Source organism: Oryza brachyantha, chromosome 3 (genome assembly GCF_000231095.2).
Source record: "Oryza brachyantha chromosome 3, ObraRS2, whole genome shotgun sequence".
In the NCBI taxonomy this organism is placed as follows: Eukaryota; Viridiplantae; Streptophyta; class Magnoliopsida; order Poales; family Poaceae; genus Oryza; species Oryza brachyantha.
In genome coordinates this window covers 1,741,449-1,756,712 of record NC_023165.2, presented here as the reverse complement: position 1 = coordinate 1,756,712, position 15,264 = coordinate 1,741,449, and the positions used below count along the sequence as shown (strand labels likewise).

The 15,264-nt window shown below is 43.5% G+C and overlaps 4 protein-coding genes across 4 annotated transcripts; 1 reads left to right on the top strand and 3 right to left on the bottom strand.

The window, feature by feature from the left end:
• Nucleotides 1–1,809: 1,809 nt before the first annotated feature.
• On the top strand, nt 1,810–4,201 carry LOC102716384 (putative magnesium transporter MRS2-H). Its single transcript, XM_006649301.3, has 4 exons — nt 1,810–2,181; nt 2,313–2,752; nt 3,068–3,247; nt 3,525–4,201. The coding sequence occupies exons 1-4, from the start codon at nt 1,875–1,877 to the stop codon at nt 3,807–3,809; spliced, it is 1,212 nt and encodes a 403-aa protein (XP_006649364.1). The 5' UTR covers nt 1,810–1,874; the 3' UTR covers nt 3,810–4,201.
• Nucleotides 4,202–4,525: 324 nt separating this feature from the next.
• On the bottom strand, nt 4,526–6,093 carry LOC102703475. Its single transcript, XM_006650956.3, has 5 exons — nt 5,627–6,093; nt 5,441–5,512; nt 5,227–5,351; nt 5,040–5,112; nt 4,526–4,934 (listed from the first exon to the last, which is right to left on the bottom strand). Exons 1-5 carry the CDS (start codon nt 5,975–5,977, stop codon nt 4,830–4,832), a joined length of 726 nt encoding a protein of 241 aa, XP_006651019.3. The 5' UTR covers nt 5,978–6,093; the 3' UTR covers nt 4,526–4,829.
• Nucleotides 6,094–7,044: 951 nt separating this feature from the next.
• Nucleotides 7,045–10,403, bottom strand: LOC102716103 (mitochondrial outer membrane protein porin 6). The gene is made up of 7 exons (XM_006649300.2): nt 10,278–10,403; nt 9,925–10,004; nt 9,250–9,317; nt 9,050–9,160; nt 8,345–8,431; nt 8,049–8,257; nt 7,045–7,655 (listed from the first exon to the last, which is right to left on the bottom strand). Exons 2-7 carry the CDS (start codon nt 9,971–9,973, stop codon nt 7,352–7,354), a joined length of 828 nt encoding a protein of 275 aa, XP_006649363.1. The 5' UTR covers nt 9,974–10,004; nt 10,278–10,403; the 3' UTR covers nt 7,045–7,351.
• A 1,105-nt stretch (nt 10,404–11,508) lies between these two features.
• On the bottom strand, nt 11,509–14,649 carry LOC102715828 (CSC1-like protein At4g35870). Its single transcript, XM_006649299.3, has one exon. It carries the CDS (start codon nt 14,525–14,527, stop codon nt 12,149–12,151), a length of 2,379 nt encoding a protein of 792 aa, XP_006649362.2. The 5' UTR covers nt 14,528–14,649; the 3' UTR covers nt 11,509–12,148.
• Nucleotides 14,650–15,264: the final 615 nt, after the last annotated feature.

The window sequence follows — 15,264 nt, the reverse complement described above, 5'->3', positions numbered from 1 at the left end:
AATTAGTTTTTTTTATTTTTATTGGATGATAAAATATAATAATAATTTATATATGAGTTTTTAGTTTTAAACATTGGGTACGGAAATCTACAACTGCATTTAAATTGGGACTAGTGGGAGTGAAAAAATAGGGCTGACACCAGAACAACTCTATGGGGGCGTTTGTTTCCCGCGGACTATTTTTTTAAGTCTCTGTCACATCAAATGTATGTACACTAATTAGAAGTATTAAATATAGACTATTAATAAAATCAACCCTATACTTTGGACTATTTCACGAGACGAATCTATTGAACCTAATTAGTCCATGATTAGCGAATGTGATGCTATATTAAACATTTACTAATCGTAGATTAATTAGGCTTAAAAATTTTATCTAATGAAATAACCTTTATGTATGCATTTAGTTTTGTTATCAAACTATGTTTAATATTCCTAATTAACATCCAAACATCCGATATGACAAGGGACAAAAAAAAAAGTCCCTGGATCCAACCAGCCAATATATATACTCCAAAGAGAATGCATTGGCAAAAAAAAAGAGATATTAGATAAAATTTAGAACCAACCTCATAATCAATCTATTATATGTCCAACGCTCTAATGTTAATCTACAGTTAATCAGTTGGTTATAGTATTAAATATATTATTAAGATCATATCTTCTACTCCTACTCATTGTCCTAAAATAGGATTAACTTCGTCTCTCATCATCAATTTTGTTTCAAAATAATTTCATCCTTTAAATAATTGTTGCATTAGATTTTGTTAGAAAAGAAAAATCTAAGCAAATTTAAAAAATCTTATAATATAAAACGGTGCGAGTAGGTACGTGTAATGAATGGAACGAGTAAAAAGTAAATTTATTTTCACACGCTGACAGTACTACTGACGGGGGCAGATGATGCAGATTCTTGTAACCTAACGCAAGTGGCGACATGGCCAGCGCGAGATTTTCGTTTTACCAGGTTGGTATCGTGGCAGATGGATCATGCTCACAGTCATTACTTACAGAATGGTCCTGGAGTTCTACGGTTTGCAAGGATCAAAAGAAACTTGTAAAAAATGCGTCCGGCGGCCAACACGCATCCCGGCTTGGTCTGAACCGTGTCCGTGGGCCTGAATCGCTTCGATGCAGAGTCTCTCGCCAGCGAACGACGTAGAGGCAAGCAGAGCTCTCTCTAAATGCATCGTACTTATACCAGCAACATTCTGGCGACAAGCGATGAACAAGTGAAGAGGGCATCATAACATTTTGTTGCCATCCTGATGCTGCTGCTGGCTCTGAAGATCTCGGCATCCTTATCGTCTGAAGCGGGAATCGATTCAACCTGCAGCCTGAGCGACGTGAAGCATTCAGAGTTTCAGAGTCGTATTGCTTTTGTTTTGTCGCTTTCTTTACCAGTATGAAAATTTGCCAGTGATGACTGAGCACGAGTCGTAGAATGGAACATCATTGTTCAAGATAGCCAGTCAGATCTGGACCGCACTAATCCGAATAAACGAGGAGTAATGAAATGGAGAAATGCATGTTTATCACTGTAAAATTTACTTCTTGGTGGAATACTAGGAAAGATGGCATCTTGGATATGGCCGTCAAATTTGGTTCCAAATTGGGCCTGTTGGGCCGAATTTTTGTATTGGGCTTCAAATGTTCAGTTTAAACCGCTTCTTTTGTTTTCCGGATAAAACCAAGCGAAGACGACGTCCTCGACGGCTTCGCCGGCGGCACCAACCGTCGAACACCACGTCTTGGCGCGAGCCGACCATGGCATCTCGCTGTCGGCTCTCTCCGCGGCGACTCCGCCCACCTCCGCGCCACGTCCAAAACCGCCTCTCCGCAATGGTGGCCGCTTTGCCGCTGGCTCCTCAACTATGGCCCTCCCCTACGCCTTCCTCTCCGCCGCCGCTGGCACCTCCTCGTCGTTGCCGGGATCCAGGCGCTGCAGCACCGTGCACTGTTTACCCTCCAGACCAAGGCCTCCTCTCGCGCCGCCGGCCCGCGTGATGGGCAAGAGCAAGAGGAATCCGGCGTCCACCCGGCTGTGGATGCGTTTAGATCGGCGCGGCGGCTGCGAGATGGTCATGTGTGACAAGGCCTTCGTCGCCCGTCGCTCCGGCTTGCCGGCGCGCGACCTCCGCCTCCTCGGCCCACTTCTCTCTCGCTCCCCCAGCATCCTCGGTGAGCTACTGCCTCCCTGCTTGCCTGCTTCTATTGCTGTTAAATTTTGATCCTCGTTAGTGAGATTGATTTGTCCATTATTAAAGAGTTACCACTAGATTCACATTAAACTTTTGGGTTTTGATTTGCAGCTAGGGAGAAGGCTATGGTAATCAATCTGGAATTCATTAGAGCAATCGTAACTGCTGATGAAGTGCTGGTGCTGGAGCCTCTTGCTCAGGAGGTTCTCCCTTTTGTTGAGAAATTGAGGAAGCATTTTCCACTGAATAGTCTGGATGTCGATGGTGTCTCTAGTCATGCGGCCATGGATAACCAAGACGGCAAGCTTGATCAAGATGTTCGCTGCCTGAATGAGGCAGAAGGTGCCGAGCATGAGCTTCCGTTTGAGTTTCAGGTGTTGGATTTCGCTCTTGAAGCCGTGTGCTTGTTGTACAACTCCACGGTATCTGATCTTGATAGGCATGCTGTTGCTGTGCTTGATGATCTGATTAAGAGTGTGAGCACTACGAATCTTGAGCGCGTCCGGAGCCTGAAAAGCAGCCTCACTTGCTTGCTTGCAAGCGTGCAGAAGGTATCATTAGATTCTACATCTTTGATCCATGGATGTCTCAAGTATTACTCACATTCTCTATTCGTTACTTTGGAAAAAAACGTACACCCTTTTCTTAACCATCTTAATCTGAATTGCTTAACAATTATATGTGATATGTTTGCTGTTGATAACAAACACGTAGATCTTCGAAAGTCCCGCAAAAACATAAATCCAAATATCATTTGTTATGACGTTATGCAGTGATTTTTCTCATAATTCTTAAGGCTCACCTTTCTCATATTCTCATTTAACCTAGTTTTTATTCAAAATGGTATCGCCTTTCATAAAATCCAGGTCAGAGATGAAATAGAGGATATTTTGGACGATGACAAAAATATGGCACATATGTGTATAACAAGGAAGACAAAAGGACAGAAGGATGAAGAACCTTTGGATACTGATGCTCATTTGGTAGATATGTTACTTGAAACCTATTTCAAGCAATTTGATGGGATTCGCAACAGAATTTTCTTGGTTAGTTCTTTTCTTCATTCTCTAAAATCTTCATATATAAGTATGCACTTGTTCAATACTATATGATTATCATCCAGAAGGATCTTGTTGTTAATATCATGGAGCAATTGCGCCATTCAAGAAAGGCTAGTGTCCTTCCTTAACTCATTGGATATAGTTCTATTGCAGTGTTCAATTCCAACATCATGTTTGGTTACAGGCACAGAGTTCTTATGGTAGTTCCTATATCACAAATTATGTTGATCATGCGAAGAATTCTCGCTTGAAAATTTAACAGGTTCGACAGTATATTGTTGACACAGAAGACTATATCAACATCCAACTTGACAACAAACGGAATGAACTCATTCAGCTCCAGCTTATGTTGATCGTCGCGTCCTTTGGTATAGCCATCAACACCTTCATAGCTGCGGCTTTTGCAATGAACATCCCTCATTGTGGGCATCATTTCATCATTGGAGGACCATTTGGACCATTTGTTGGTGTCACCTCATCTTTATGCATGTCGATTGTCATACTGTTGTTCACATATGCCTGGAGGAACAGGCTACTCTGCACTTGAGACAACACAACCTCAGAGCAATTAACAAGAGCATCACCGATGTCATGAGTCCCCCGCAGTCCTCTCTCACTCTTGTATTGTCACTGTTTTATTTATGAAAGAATTCAGGTGGGGAAACTCTCCCCCCGGTGAACTTTCAAACAAAAAAGAGCATCACCTCTGTGACTTTGAGTAGTATTCTTCTTCAGAATGCCTCCTGACTTGGAGGAAGCGGCATTAGTTTGTGGCGGATAATTGAATGGCTGACTTAAAGGTGAATTTCTGCTGTATTTATGATTCTCATGGAATAAACAAGGACTGCCTCTCAATGTGCAGACTTGCAACTCTATCACTTATATATACTATTCATTTTTTTTTCCTGACAATGTAAAATAACAACTTGTACTTACTCTACGCGAATCAGTGTTATACAGGGATTGACCATGCTCTGAATTTGCAAACCTCATCCCAACCACAAAGCTGATACCTGATTTGAAATCACTTGAAACAGATGTGGTTATATGTAATCTGGAGTTACTTCAAACAAATTTGGGAAAAAATTATTCAGTAGTATGGTCACGGTTGCAAGTCACAGAATTCAAGTTACTGCTCGAGAACTGCATATATCAGCCTTCTGTCCTCAAAGGCTTAGCCGGGCCCAACATATTTACCACTATTGGGCCCAACTTCAGTTCCAGATTCGATAGTGAGGCCCATACAGGTCGTCAAAGGCGAACTTTGTATGATTCTTCACTTTTTTTTTGAATTGCGAAATACAGTACAAAAACACATGCTCGTAACGCGCCTAAATTAAAAGCTCCAGAACACAATGGTCAGTGCAACAAGATGGAATTCGTCGTCGTCAATAACACAATCCAACACAAGGTGTAAATTATTGTCAACATATCCAATGTGAAGAGTTAGGGGGGAAAATCGCTTTGTGGTTCATTTCTCTTTGATCTGTAGAAGGGATGCTCCTATGGAATCATGTCTCAGAGAAGTAATTACAAAGAAGCAAACCCAAGATGTTGTGGCTGCAAATTAGAAACTGAGACCAAGCTGAAGCCCGAATGCTGCATGGATTAGAAACAGGGTCATGATGCCGCTGCCGAGGAGTCCATGTGCATTTCTCAGTGCAGGATTTCCCTGAACAAAACACAGTAAGTTACACATACTGTCATATCTGAGGTAAACACTGAATCTTGCATGTTTGAAAGCAAGTATTGAACTGATATTGTGATTTCAAGTTACCTCGAACAATGTTGGAAGGATAGACTGAATGGTAAGGAGTGCAAGGCCAATGATGCCGGTTACTGCATGAGGACTGCAAAACCATTGCCAATGAAAAATCACAAGGTATTTCAACCTAGTGTTACTCAATGCCTGAACTCTGACTGATCAAACTTAACCTTCTGAATTCTGAGAGAGAAATCTGTACCTCTCAAAGATTGGTTTATCTGAGGTCAGAAGAGCAGTGATTCCACCAGTGGCACCGAGAGCGAAGAAGAAGAACATGCCGGCGAGGAGCTTCGGGTGGAGGTCCTTGGCCTTGGCCTTCTCTTCCTGAAAGTGTCCATGTGCCATTCAGTCCAAGCTTTATCAGTGGGATGCAAAGTTTCTTGGCACATTTTGTACAAGGCAAGGCTACTTACAGGGTCATCCGACAGCTTGATCCTGAAGCCGAGGTATGTTCCGTAGCCACCCATTGCAAAGAGCACCACGGCCTGAAATTCAGGGAGATGAGTGATCAAATGGAGAGAGATTTTCTGCTCGTAATTTCAGACTGTTCTTAGATGCATGGACAGAATAAGGTGGGAGAAGGAGAATGCAGGAATCACCATGTTGCCGGGGTGACCCCAGTGCACGAGCCAGCCCGGGAGGCCCCACGTCTTGACCAGCTCCGCGAACGGCCCGAACACGGCGCGCAGCGGCTCGGCCCCGGGAAGCAGCGCCGCGAGCAGCAGCGGGCACGGCGCCACCGAGTAGAGCCGCGTCGTGACGGGCTCCCGCACTGGGGTGGTGGCGGCGACCGCCGGAGGGGGCCGCGGCGCAGTAGTAGCCGGCAACAACGCGGCCCGCCGCGTGGTAGCAGGTGGCGCGGCGGCGCCCGCGCGACGACGAGGCGACGTCGCCGAGGCGCGCGGGCGCAGGACGGCGGCGTAGCTCGCCATTGTGACGGCGGCACCCATCCCTCGCAGTCGCAGGTCTCCAGCCGCTCACTGCTTCACACACCGCCGCTAGCGTGGTGGAAGCAAGCAGCCGGAGGTGGCGAGTGAGGATAGAGTTGGGGACGACGAGAAAGGGGCAGGAGACGGTGGAGCGTGGAGAGAGGGAGGCCAAGTGAGGTAGACCTCACCTCAGGCCTTGTTTAGTTTAAATTTTTTTTAAAAAACATCACATCAAAACTTTATACGCGTATATCAAAACTTTATACGCGTATTTAAAGTACTAAACGTAGTCTAATTATAAAATAAATTTCAGATTCCATTTGAAAACCGCGAGACAAATCTATTTAAGTCTAATTAATCCATTATTAGCACATGTTAGTTACTGTAGTACTTATTACTACCCATATCCTAATTAGGCTCAAAAGATTCGTCTCATTATTTTCACTATTTTCTCCATAACTGTATAATTAATTTTAATATTTATATATATTTAATACTTCATTTAGATGTTTAAAAATTCGATGTAATGTTTTTTGCGAAAAGTTTTTAGAAACTAAACACCACCTCACTCGTACACTCGCGCGTGATGCAAATGGGTCATTCTCTTTTTGTTCATCCTAGTACAAATGGTTGGTGGTGGGTGAGTGGTGACTAGTGAGTAACAACCGCTATTTGCACTTAAAAAGTCCACAATTTTAGAACTCTATAATTTGACTCATCAGTAAGTAGAAATCCACAGCCTCAGTAGAAAAAAACCATAAAATCAACACTAAAATTAAGTTTTTAAATTCAGATATTAGCTTACAGGCAGTTGCAATATCAAAATGATCGGAGCCTTAGGTTTTTTTGTAAGACATAAAGTAGTTGGTAGATTATATTTAGATAGGAGTAGCTTCCAACTCCAAAGAGCAGTGGAAGACCATCAGAACAATAGGACATTGTTAGTAAATATCATAAATCGTACCAACACACTGCATACAATTGAAAAATATGGCACAGCAACATCGAAAAATGCATCACAGCGAAAAAAAAAAAGCAGATCTCAAGTCAGTTCTAACTCATTTGGCTCAGCGACAAACCAACGATGACACTTACCATGAGATTTCTCAAGTGAGCCTCACAATTACCTTCAAGGTGTACAGTCGACACCGAATAATTTCGTGAAGAAAGCAGTAAACCTATTGTTTCAGTACAAAACTCTCTGTATTTTCAATTCTCGCGGTGAAGTTTGGCTGGTGGAATGGTTTCCACAAAACTAAAGCCCAACTCCAAGACAACAATGTTTCTTCGGCCAAAAGACTGCTACAGAAAGGGCAGAAAATGACGGAGCTTTTGTAAGTATGCCTCGGATGCACACGGGCATGGAGTATCTAACACTTGTACAGGAGGTTACCATCAAGGCTTCAAGGCTATGGCCACGCCAAATCTTGAAGGCGAACTTACCACCTTGGGATCGTACTCAGCAGAAAGACTTACAGTAGACTTGGGCCTCCACTCATGCTGACAGAGAACTCCAACTTTGCCACTATTGCTAAATCTTGTCTTCAGCAACGTTGAAGAATCAAGAGCATGAGAGCTCCCAATGGTGAAATAATTCTCTTTTGTTTTCAACTTGTGTGTTACTTCAGCCGCCACTGCAGCTCCATTGGTTTCATTGAACAAGTGGATATAAGAAGCTTTCAAAGTCTCCCCTTTATCACTGCGTGCAAAAAAAAAAATGTACAAAGATTTATCAGTGCAGGGTAAAGATGAGTTGGCTAAGGACAATCTGCACATGACAGATGCAGGAAGACATAAGAACACATCATATTGTGTTGCTGATTTGGTATAAGTAGTGCTATTGTATTCTGTTTAAGCTAGCTACCAGTCAAGTTCGTCACATTAGCGCATTACTTTGGATGCTCAAAACATCAATCATGAACAGAGCATATGTTCATGATGCTATATCTCAAGAACTATAGAAAAAAGTTAAGGGTTAACTTTAGTACGCAGAAATCGAAGATGTGACTGACTACAAACAATATTGGAACATGCACATGCATACATGCAGGTTGTTGTGTGCTTAAGCAAAGCAGAAGTTGGGAAAGCTTACAGTAGTAAGGCAGCAGAAAAATCATGCTTGTTATAGCAGATCCCCGAGTTGTACTTAGTAAAAGAAGCTGAAGCACTGTCAAATCCAACCTCAGCACCAACACTGAGTTCATTTGTGCCAAAAGTTGCTGCCAGCTCAACCAAAGGTGTTGATGTCAAACCAATGGTAGAATTCAGTGCACATCGGTCATGAAGGTATTGCAAATCAAGCTGCCGACGAGAAAACAAGAAGCTTTAGTACCCTAACAGAACGTTCCAAACATCAAATATTACAGAAAACCACGTAAGTATACAAACCTTCCCAGACTTTTGATCAGGTACCCTGAAGCTAAAAGAAGTCTTCAAACCAGTCAGTGCTTCATCAACAGTGACTGTGGATGACACCTGTAGATGGAATGACTGTAGTAAGATACACATATACAGGCAACATGAACTAGAAAGAGACTAAGGCTGTGTTCGATCTAGAATGGAAGGGAGAAAACTCCCGTCGTTTCCTGTGAGCATGCTTTCCGAATTGTTAAACTATATGCTTTTTGTAAAAAAAAAGTATCTAAAAGTTGCTTTAAAAATCATATCAAGTTTGCAATAGCTAATCCTTAATCCGTCACTCGTTAATGAGATGTCTCGTTTTGTGTGACCATCATCTTCTACTTCACTCACTCTCAAACTTGCCCTAAGTAAAATATAGCATTGAACTAAGGTATTAAGGATGCACAAGTGCAGCGGCATAAACATGATATAAAAACCGACAAGTCTAAATATCACATTGAGATCCCAATGGGTACTAGTAGCATTAAATGTTGCTAAATACTGTTTTCTATACATGAAACTTAGTTTCATATGATATGGTAGAACTTTTTGATGCCATGAAATGTAATGATAATAATGCCAAAAGTAGCACCCCTTGTTCCACAAAACAATAGCTAATGCCAGACTAGTAAACAAATAAACTCAGGCTCCACAAATATAACTATATGAGAGAATCAAATACAAGGAACTTACTCTAGAATCACTATCAATTTTGACATCAACAGTGGTTTTGCCACTTTTATGTTGTGTCTGTATGTCACCGATGAAAAGTTCATCTATCTTCACACCAGTGGCTGTTAGACCCTATTAATAAAAGTAAAAGCTGTCAGCGTGATAGCTTCACAAATTTATGGTAGGGGTCAAACCTTGCACAAAAGGACAGAATCCCTTACCAAACCAGAATTGCTAGTTGTTGTCAAAGAAAACTTTTGGTCAAAATTGTAGTCCTTGTACAAAAGATCTATATGGTGTAACAAGAAAATATGTTAGTTAGAAATGTGAGTAGTGTAAAACAACAAAAATATTAGAACCAAAAGCTAAATAACAAATAAAAACTCATGTATGAATTTTATCTGCAGTTGCCAAACCACATCAGAATATCAGGTAAAGAGACAAATGTTAAATATGAAGCTAAATCTATTGATATTCAGTGATATCACTTCCCAACTCATATAGAATGCTCAGATATCAGAATATCCCACCACGTAGAATGTTAGGTATTCAGCACAACTGAGCTGTTGTTTCTTTTTGCATAATACATCCATGCGGATGACAATGACAATACAATATACAGTGAAATGTTCTACATAGTATTGCACTTCAAGCTATAGTAATAACAGGATGAAATCTGCGAGTAGGACGCAAACAATGAAGATCATATCAATCCGGTGACACCCAATGAAGCCATATAACTGTACTGGATTCTAAGTTGTGCCCTAAGTATCTCATACAGACGCACTACAGCACATAAAATATACCAAGCAAAATTTGATCGCCAAAATGCACAAAAGTGGCACGAAGCGAGACGAAAATAAACTACAGGTTTATGAGATGTAGACACCGCTTGCCTTTTGCTCTCTTCCCAATGTTGAGGAATGGAACTGGCCCTTTGGTCATCCTTGCCCAATGAAGCAGCCCCACCTCCTATCTGTGAAGAAAATGGAAAAACATACATCAGTATTTCCCAACACAAGAGAAATTCTGAAAACCAAACCGCTATGAACACCAGGGGCGGACCAACCTAGGGGCACGAGGGTTGAGCTGAACCCACAAACTTGCTCTTAGACTAAGGCTAACACAAAGAGAGAAAAAAAAAAGCATCCAGATCTAGAAGAGAAGCTAAGGTCCAAGTCAAAAAGAGAAAAGGTGTGGGGTTGAGGGAGACGGGAGAGAGGGTGGGTGCGTTCGTATGTCCGCTCACCGGCGAGGACGGGGAGGAGGAAGAAGCACGGCGCCGCCGCCGCGAGCGGGATGGGAGACCGGGCGCCGCTGTTCGCAGGCGGCGGGCGAACTCACGTGGAGACGGGAGTCGTCGAGGTGGAGGTGGGAGACGACACGGGGGGCTTAGGGGGGAGCAAAGGAGTGGCTATGGGCTTTGTTCGCGATGTGGGCTTTTCTGTAGCCCGGTATCCAACAAGGTCTGGATTGGTTACGGCCGGCCCGGCTGGAATGGGAGAGCCGTAATTCAAATCGTTATTTTTATGTTATGTTTTCTTTTTCATATGGCTCTAAATTACTGTGTTTCTCCTGCATAAAAACCAAACAACAATTTAAAAATATTCATTTATTTTTAAATAATGTGAAAAATCGATGGGTAGTCATTTTATTCCGGTGTTTTTCCTATTTCTAATTTTCTATGTTTTCATAACCCTATATTTCAAAAGAGCTTGAACGTGCAAAGGCGTCACACATCAGCACATGGGAGAGAGTAGCAAGGGATGGCTGTTCGGTCCTAACCAATAGTTTGGTCTTCAAAATGATCGGCCTTTATATACAAGAAACTGAACCAATAGCAACAGTTGCAATAATGGGCTGGCTGCGTAAAAGGCCACAAGCTCACAACGTCGACGACAAGAGTAACAAGCTGCATAAGAATGGCAAAGGCCCTTTGCCAAAGGGAGAGTTTACGACGGAGATCACACTAACTACAATCCAATGTAAACATCTTGATTGGATTTGATGTATAAGCACAATACACTGAAGAAAGTACTAACGATTAAGTTGATGCGATCGGTTGCCATTGACAAGGAACAAAAATAATAAACTGGTCGCTGATTGCTCAGTCCAGTTGCTCGAAAAAATTTAACAGGACAGCTGAAGCATGCAGTAAAGGTAGGTCTAGCAGTCGAGCTGCATGAAGACCATGTTCTTTCAAACCTCTTAGAACAAACGAAAGATTTTTACAAATTGTTCAAATGTGCAAGTGTTACCCGCAATGCACATGAACATTTGAACACTGGATTTCGTTGTGTTAACCAATCATAATAATCATCTTAAATTTGAAGAAGCCGAATTAGGCAGTCAAACATGCACGATTAGTATGCATACTCTCAAGGGCATTTACACATGAGGTGAAGTAAGACTAAATACACAGAAAATTGCGGAATTTTCTATATGAAAGTCATGTGAAAGCATCAGATGCGATAAAAAATTGCGGAAAACTGTGCATATACAGAAACCACCCGAGCCAAAGCTTACAAATGGGAAAACAGGAAATGGACAAACCTAGAACTGGGTCATCATCATCATCAACAACAACGACAAAAAAAAACAGCCTGATCTATCATTAAATTGTGCCTATTCAACAAATGACGGCATTTGTGAAAAATACATCAGTACTTCAAAGGCTAGTTTGCTTGCCACATGATACAATTACACGTAGGGTAGCTTTCACTCTTCAGCAGCAAAAGGTATCTCTCAACTCTCATTTGCATGAATATTTCTCTTCTACACTTCTCTATTGACATTAACTGGAAATTAAACACATGAAGACGAATAAATCAGGCATGCTTCAATACATTTGTTTGAAGATGGATGCGACCACAAAAGACCCCAATCAGAAAGCATGGTTCACGTAGGATAATGCAAATGATTTTTTTCTCATGGAATTTTAGATAGACAGCTTAATGCTCTAACAGTGCGTGTTTTTCGACTTCAACAAACAAATTCAGCTAGAAGGCCAGAAGAGTTACCTATGTAACTGTACAAAAAAGTCAAGAGTGATACAATGAGAAGCTCAGGTGACGGGATATGAAACAACTAAACAAGTGTGTGTTAACCTTGAATTTTTCTTCAGGATTGATACAGACTCCAATCCAGGTCAGGTTGTGAAAAAACTTCATAATCTGTTGGACCATCTACAAAGCTATTAACTGTTTGCATCCCTTCCAACAAGGACGGCTGGAAACGATCACTTCTAGAGGGCAGAAGCTTATAAAAGACTAACAACCCAAGAGTACATATTGCCTGCAGCTTCATAGAATCACCCTGGACAGCAAAGAACAGTAACATTGCAGCAAGGAAGAAAATAACACAGAATTGCATGATGCAGATCACTCTGTCCATCAGCTTCCCATCATTGCCTGCAGGAAAACCTCTAACTCTGTAGACAAACAGGAAATTGTACTTGTCCACAAGGTATCGGTAGCCGAAGTATACTGCACCGACAGGAACCACAAGTGGAGCAAACAGCGAGTAGATCATTGTGAGCGCAAATATTGTAATGTCAAATGCATAGTATTGCGCAAAATCAAATTGCTGCTTTGGCATATGGAAGCTCCGGTTTATTGGATACAATGAAAGATCATGCCCCTCAATACCATTCAGAATGCCACTGTCTTCTCTCTCAGACATTAGAGGTGCTCTCAAATTATTCGTTTCTTCGCCATTATGTATCAATTGGTAGTCCTCATTTTCTTCAGGGACCAATTGGACCATATCATTCTTTCTAAATTTCTTCATTATATGCTTTATTGAAGGGATTGGTGCCAACAGATCAAATGATATCCCCAGAAAAGTGCATGTAATCAAGAATGCCAGGGAAGAGAGTGAAGATCTTGACAAAAATGAAGGGCTTAAGTATTGTTCAATCTGCTTGCAATCAACACTGTCAAGGTAGCACCGGCCCATACTAAGTATCCAACTTTCGAGCGATGATTCGACCAGTGCACGCAGTAGGATGAGATTAACAAGGAAGAAGCAAACCATCTTCAACAATGCAGCCCTCTGCTCTCCCGACACTGTCAGATGACACTCAAACTTGGAGAAGTAAGACAACACTGATGGGATGATGATATACATGCTCACAAAAATGAGGACATTGGGAAGAAACTGAAATATTATGGTCCAGAACCAGCTAGAGCTTTGAAGCCAGACAAGCCATGATTTGGCATGATCCATAGCCTCCACATTGATGATCCGCGCTGCACTTTGCATCCCACTAATTATTGCCAACGGTGAGCTAAAGAACAAGAGCATCAGAATGAGGCAGGTATTGACTGCAATACGCCGCAACCCTAGTGAGGTTTTGCTCAGTCCTAGATGATTCCAGTAGATATCTGATGCTGGTGGTGCCCTCTCCACAGTCCATCGACTTCTCTCAAGTTGGAGCTCCATCACAGGGAAGAACCTCCCTATTGGTGTCTTCTTCCTTTCCAACCGGAAGTCTCTCACAGCCTTGTTTGCCGTGTACACATCCTTAAAAACAACGAAGGCTATGCCAGCACCAGGAGCACACCCTTCCTTGTAATCAGATAGCTTACTACTGAGCACAAGTTTCTTCATCTGCAACTTCCTTAGCATTTCCTCATCAGTAAACCCCAACCTCTCTGCCGCCATTGCCCACAGCTCTTTGCATCTCCTCACAATCCAATGCTCATCTGTTTGTGATTCATCCTGGGCAAATTCATCAAACAGATTGCGGGCATCCATCCTTGCCTCCAGCCAAGAAATCTTGTTCCGTACCTTTCCCCACTCCTCAGCAAGGTACTCCAACGTGCAGAGATCGAAGGGCACGATGACACGGTACACCTTGCCAGGGTACTTGTGCTCAAAGTAATCCTTGAGCGGGGTCTTGTCGGCCGCGAGCGTCTTGGGGATGCCCTGGATCATGATGGTGAAGACGGCGACCGAGCTGGAGTTGGGGTCGCTGGGGTTGCCGTTGCCGTCGCGGAAGCGGGTGATGCGAAGGGCGTCCTCCATGCGGGAGATGCCTAGATGGGCGATGGCGACGACGGCGGCGGTGAGAAGGAAGTGGAGCCAGAGGAGAGGGGACGACTTGGGGATGTGGGAGATGGTCGTTGCGGCGAATTGGTCGGCGATGGCGGCGTCCCCTGCGAGGAGGTTGAGCGGCAGGGCCGCCGCGACGGCCGCGGCGGCCACGGCGGCGAGCACGAGGAAGGAGGCGCGCTCGAAGAGGAGGAACTGGGCGGCGTCGGCGCCGCAGTGGAGCGCGATCTGCGGCGGGGTGGCGTGGTAGACGGCGAGGAGCTTGGCGGCGAGCGCGGAGGGCCCCGGGATGCGGCGGTGGTCGAACCGGAGCTTGACGAGGAGGAAGAGGAGCACGCAGGAGGCGGCGCCCACGGCGGAGATGTTGATCAGGTACTGTATGCTGCCGTACCACGCCTCCGGCTCCCCGCCGGCGGCGTCCGGCGGCGGCGCGGACGGCCCCATCGGGGAGGGAGCGGGCACGGCACGGCACGTAACGAAACCCTAGCTCCCGACGGCGGTGGAATCCGAAATATGCCGACGAGATGCCGCCTCACCGTCACGGCGGTTCGTGGTCGTGGTCGTGGTCGTGGGTGGGGCGGGCTGGATCACGCGAGGAGGAGCGCGAGACGTGTCGTGTCGCCTTGCGCTCGCTTCGCCTCGCCCGCGTCGGGCTCTGTCGCTGGAAGGTGGGGACGCCTCATTTTTCAGACTTTACTTTGACTTTTCTGGGAAAGTTTTTTTTTTTTAGGGTAATCTGGAGTTTTGGCGCAAAACTTCGTGGGCAAGGATTTTGGAACCGTGTCAGAGCACAGGTGCTGTGCTTACGAAAGATTATCGGATTTGATAGCTATCTTGCGTATAATTGATGGAACTATGGCCTTTTTTAGTTTTTAAAAACATAGCGTCGAATTTTTAAACACCTAAATAAAACATTAAATATAGATAAATTAAAAAACTAATAGCACAGTTATAGAAAAAATATTGAAACGAATCTTTTAAGCCTAATTAGCACGTGATTATCCATAAATGCTACATTAACCAACATGTACTAATAACGGATTAATTATGCTCAAAAGATTCGTCTCGCGGTTTCTAGGCTAGCCGTGAAATTCGTTTTTTCATTCGTGTCCGAAAACCCCTTTCAACATCCGGTCAAATATTTAACGTAACACTTTTTCCAAAAATTTTCTCAATCTAAA

Excerpts from the sequence above, each read along its gene's own strand:
- LOC102716103 (XM_006649300.2), bottom strand. The coding sequence starts at position 9,973 with ATGACCAAAGGGCCAGTTCCATTCCTCAACATTGGGAAGAGAGCAAAA. Across the intron at positions 9,161-9,249 it reads CAACTAGCAATTCTGGTTTG|GGTCTAACAGCCACTGGTGT; the intron begins GTAAGGGATTCT and ends TTTTATTAATAG. Across the intron at positions 7,656-8,048 it reads TTTTCTGCTGCCTTACTACT|TGATAAAGGGGAGACTTTGA; the intron begins GTAAGCTTTCCC and ends TTTTGCACGCAG.
- LOC102715828 (XM_006649299.3), bottom strand. The coding sequence starts at position 14,527 with ATGGGGCCGTCCGCGCCGCCGCCGGACGCCGCCGGCGGGGAGCCGGAG.
- LOC102716384 (XM_006649301.3), top strand. The coding sequence starts at position 1,875 with ATGGCCCTCCCCTACGCCTTCCTCTCCGCCGCCGCTGGCACCTCCTCG. Across the intron at positions 2,182-2,312 it reads TCGCTCCCCCAGCATCCTCG|CTAGGGAGAAGGCTATGGTA; the intron begins GTGAGCTACTGC and ends TTTGATTTGCAG. Across the intron at positions 2,753-3,067 it reads TGCTTGCAAGCGTGCAGAAG|GTCAGAGATGAAATAGAGGA; the intron begins GTATCATTAGAT and ends CATAAAATCCAG.
- LOC102703475 (XM_006650956.3), bottom strand. The coding sequence starts at position 5,977 with ATGGGTGCCGCCGTCACAATGGCGAGCTACGCCGCCGTCCTGCGCCCG. Across the intron at positions 5,352-5,440 it reads TCAAGCTGTCGGATGACCCT|GAAGAGAAGGCCAAGGCCAA; the intron begins GTAAGTAGCCTT and ends GGACACTTTCAG. Across the intron at positions 5,113-5,226 it reads GATAAACCAATCTTTGAGAG|TCCTCATGCAGTAACCGGCA; the intron begins GTACAGATTTCT and ends ATGGTTTTGCAG.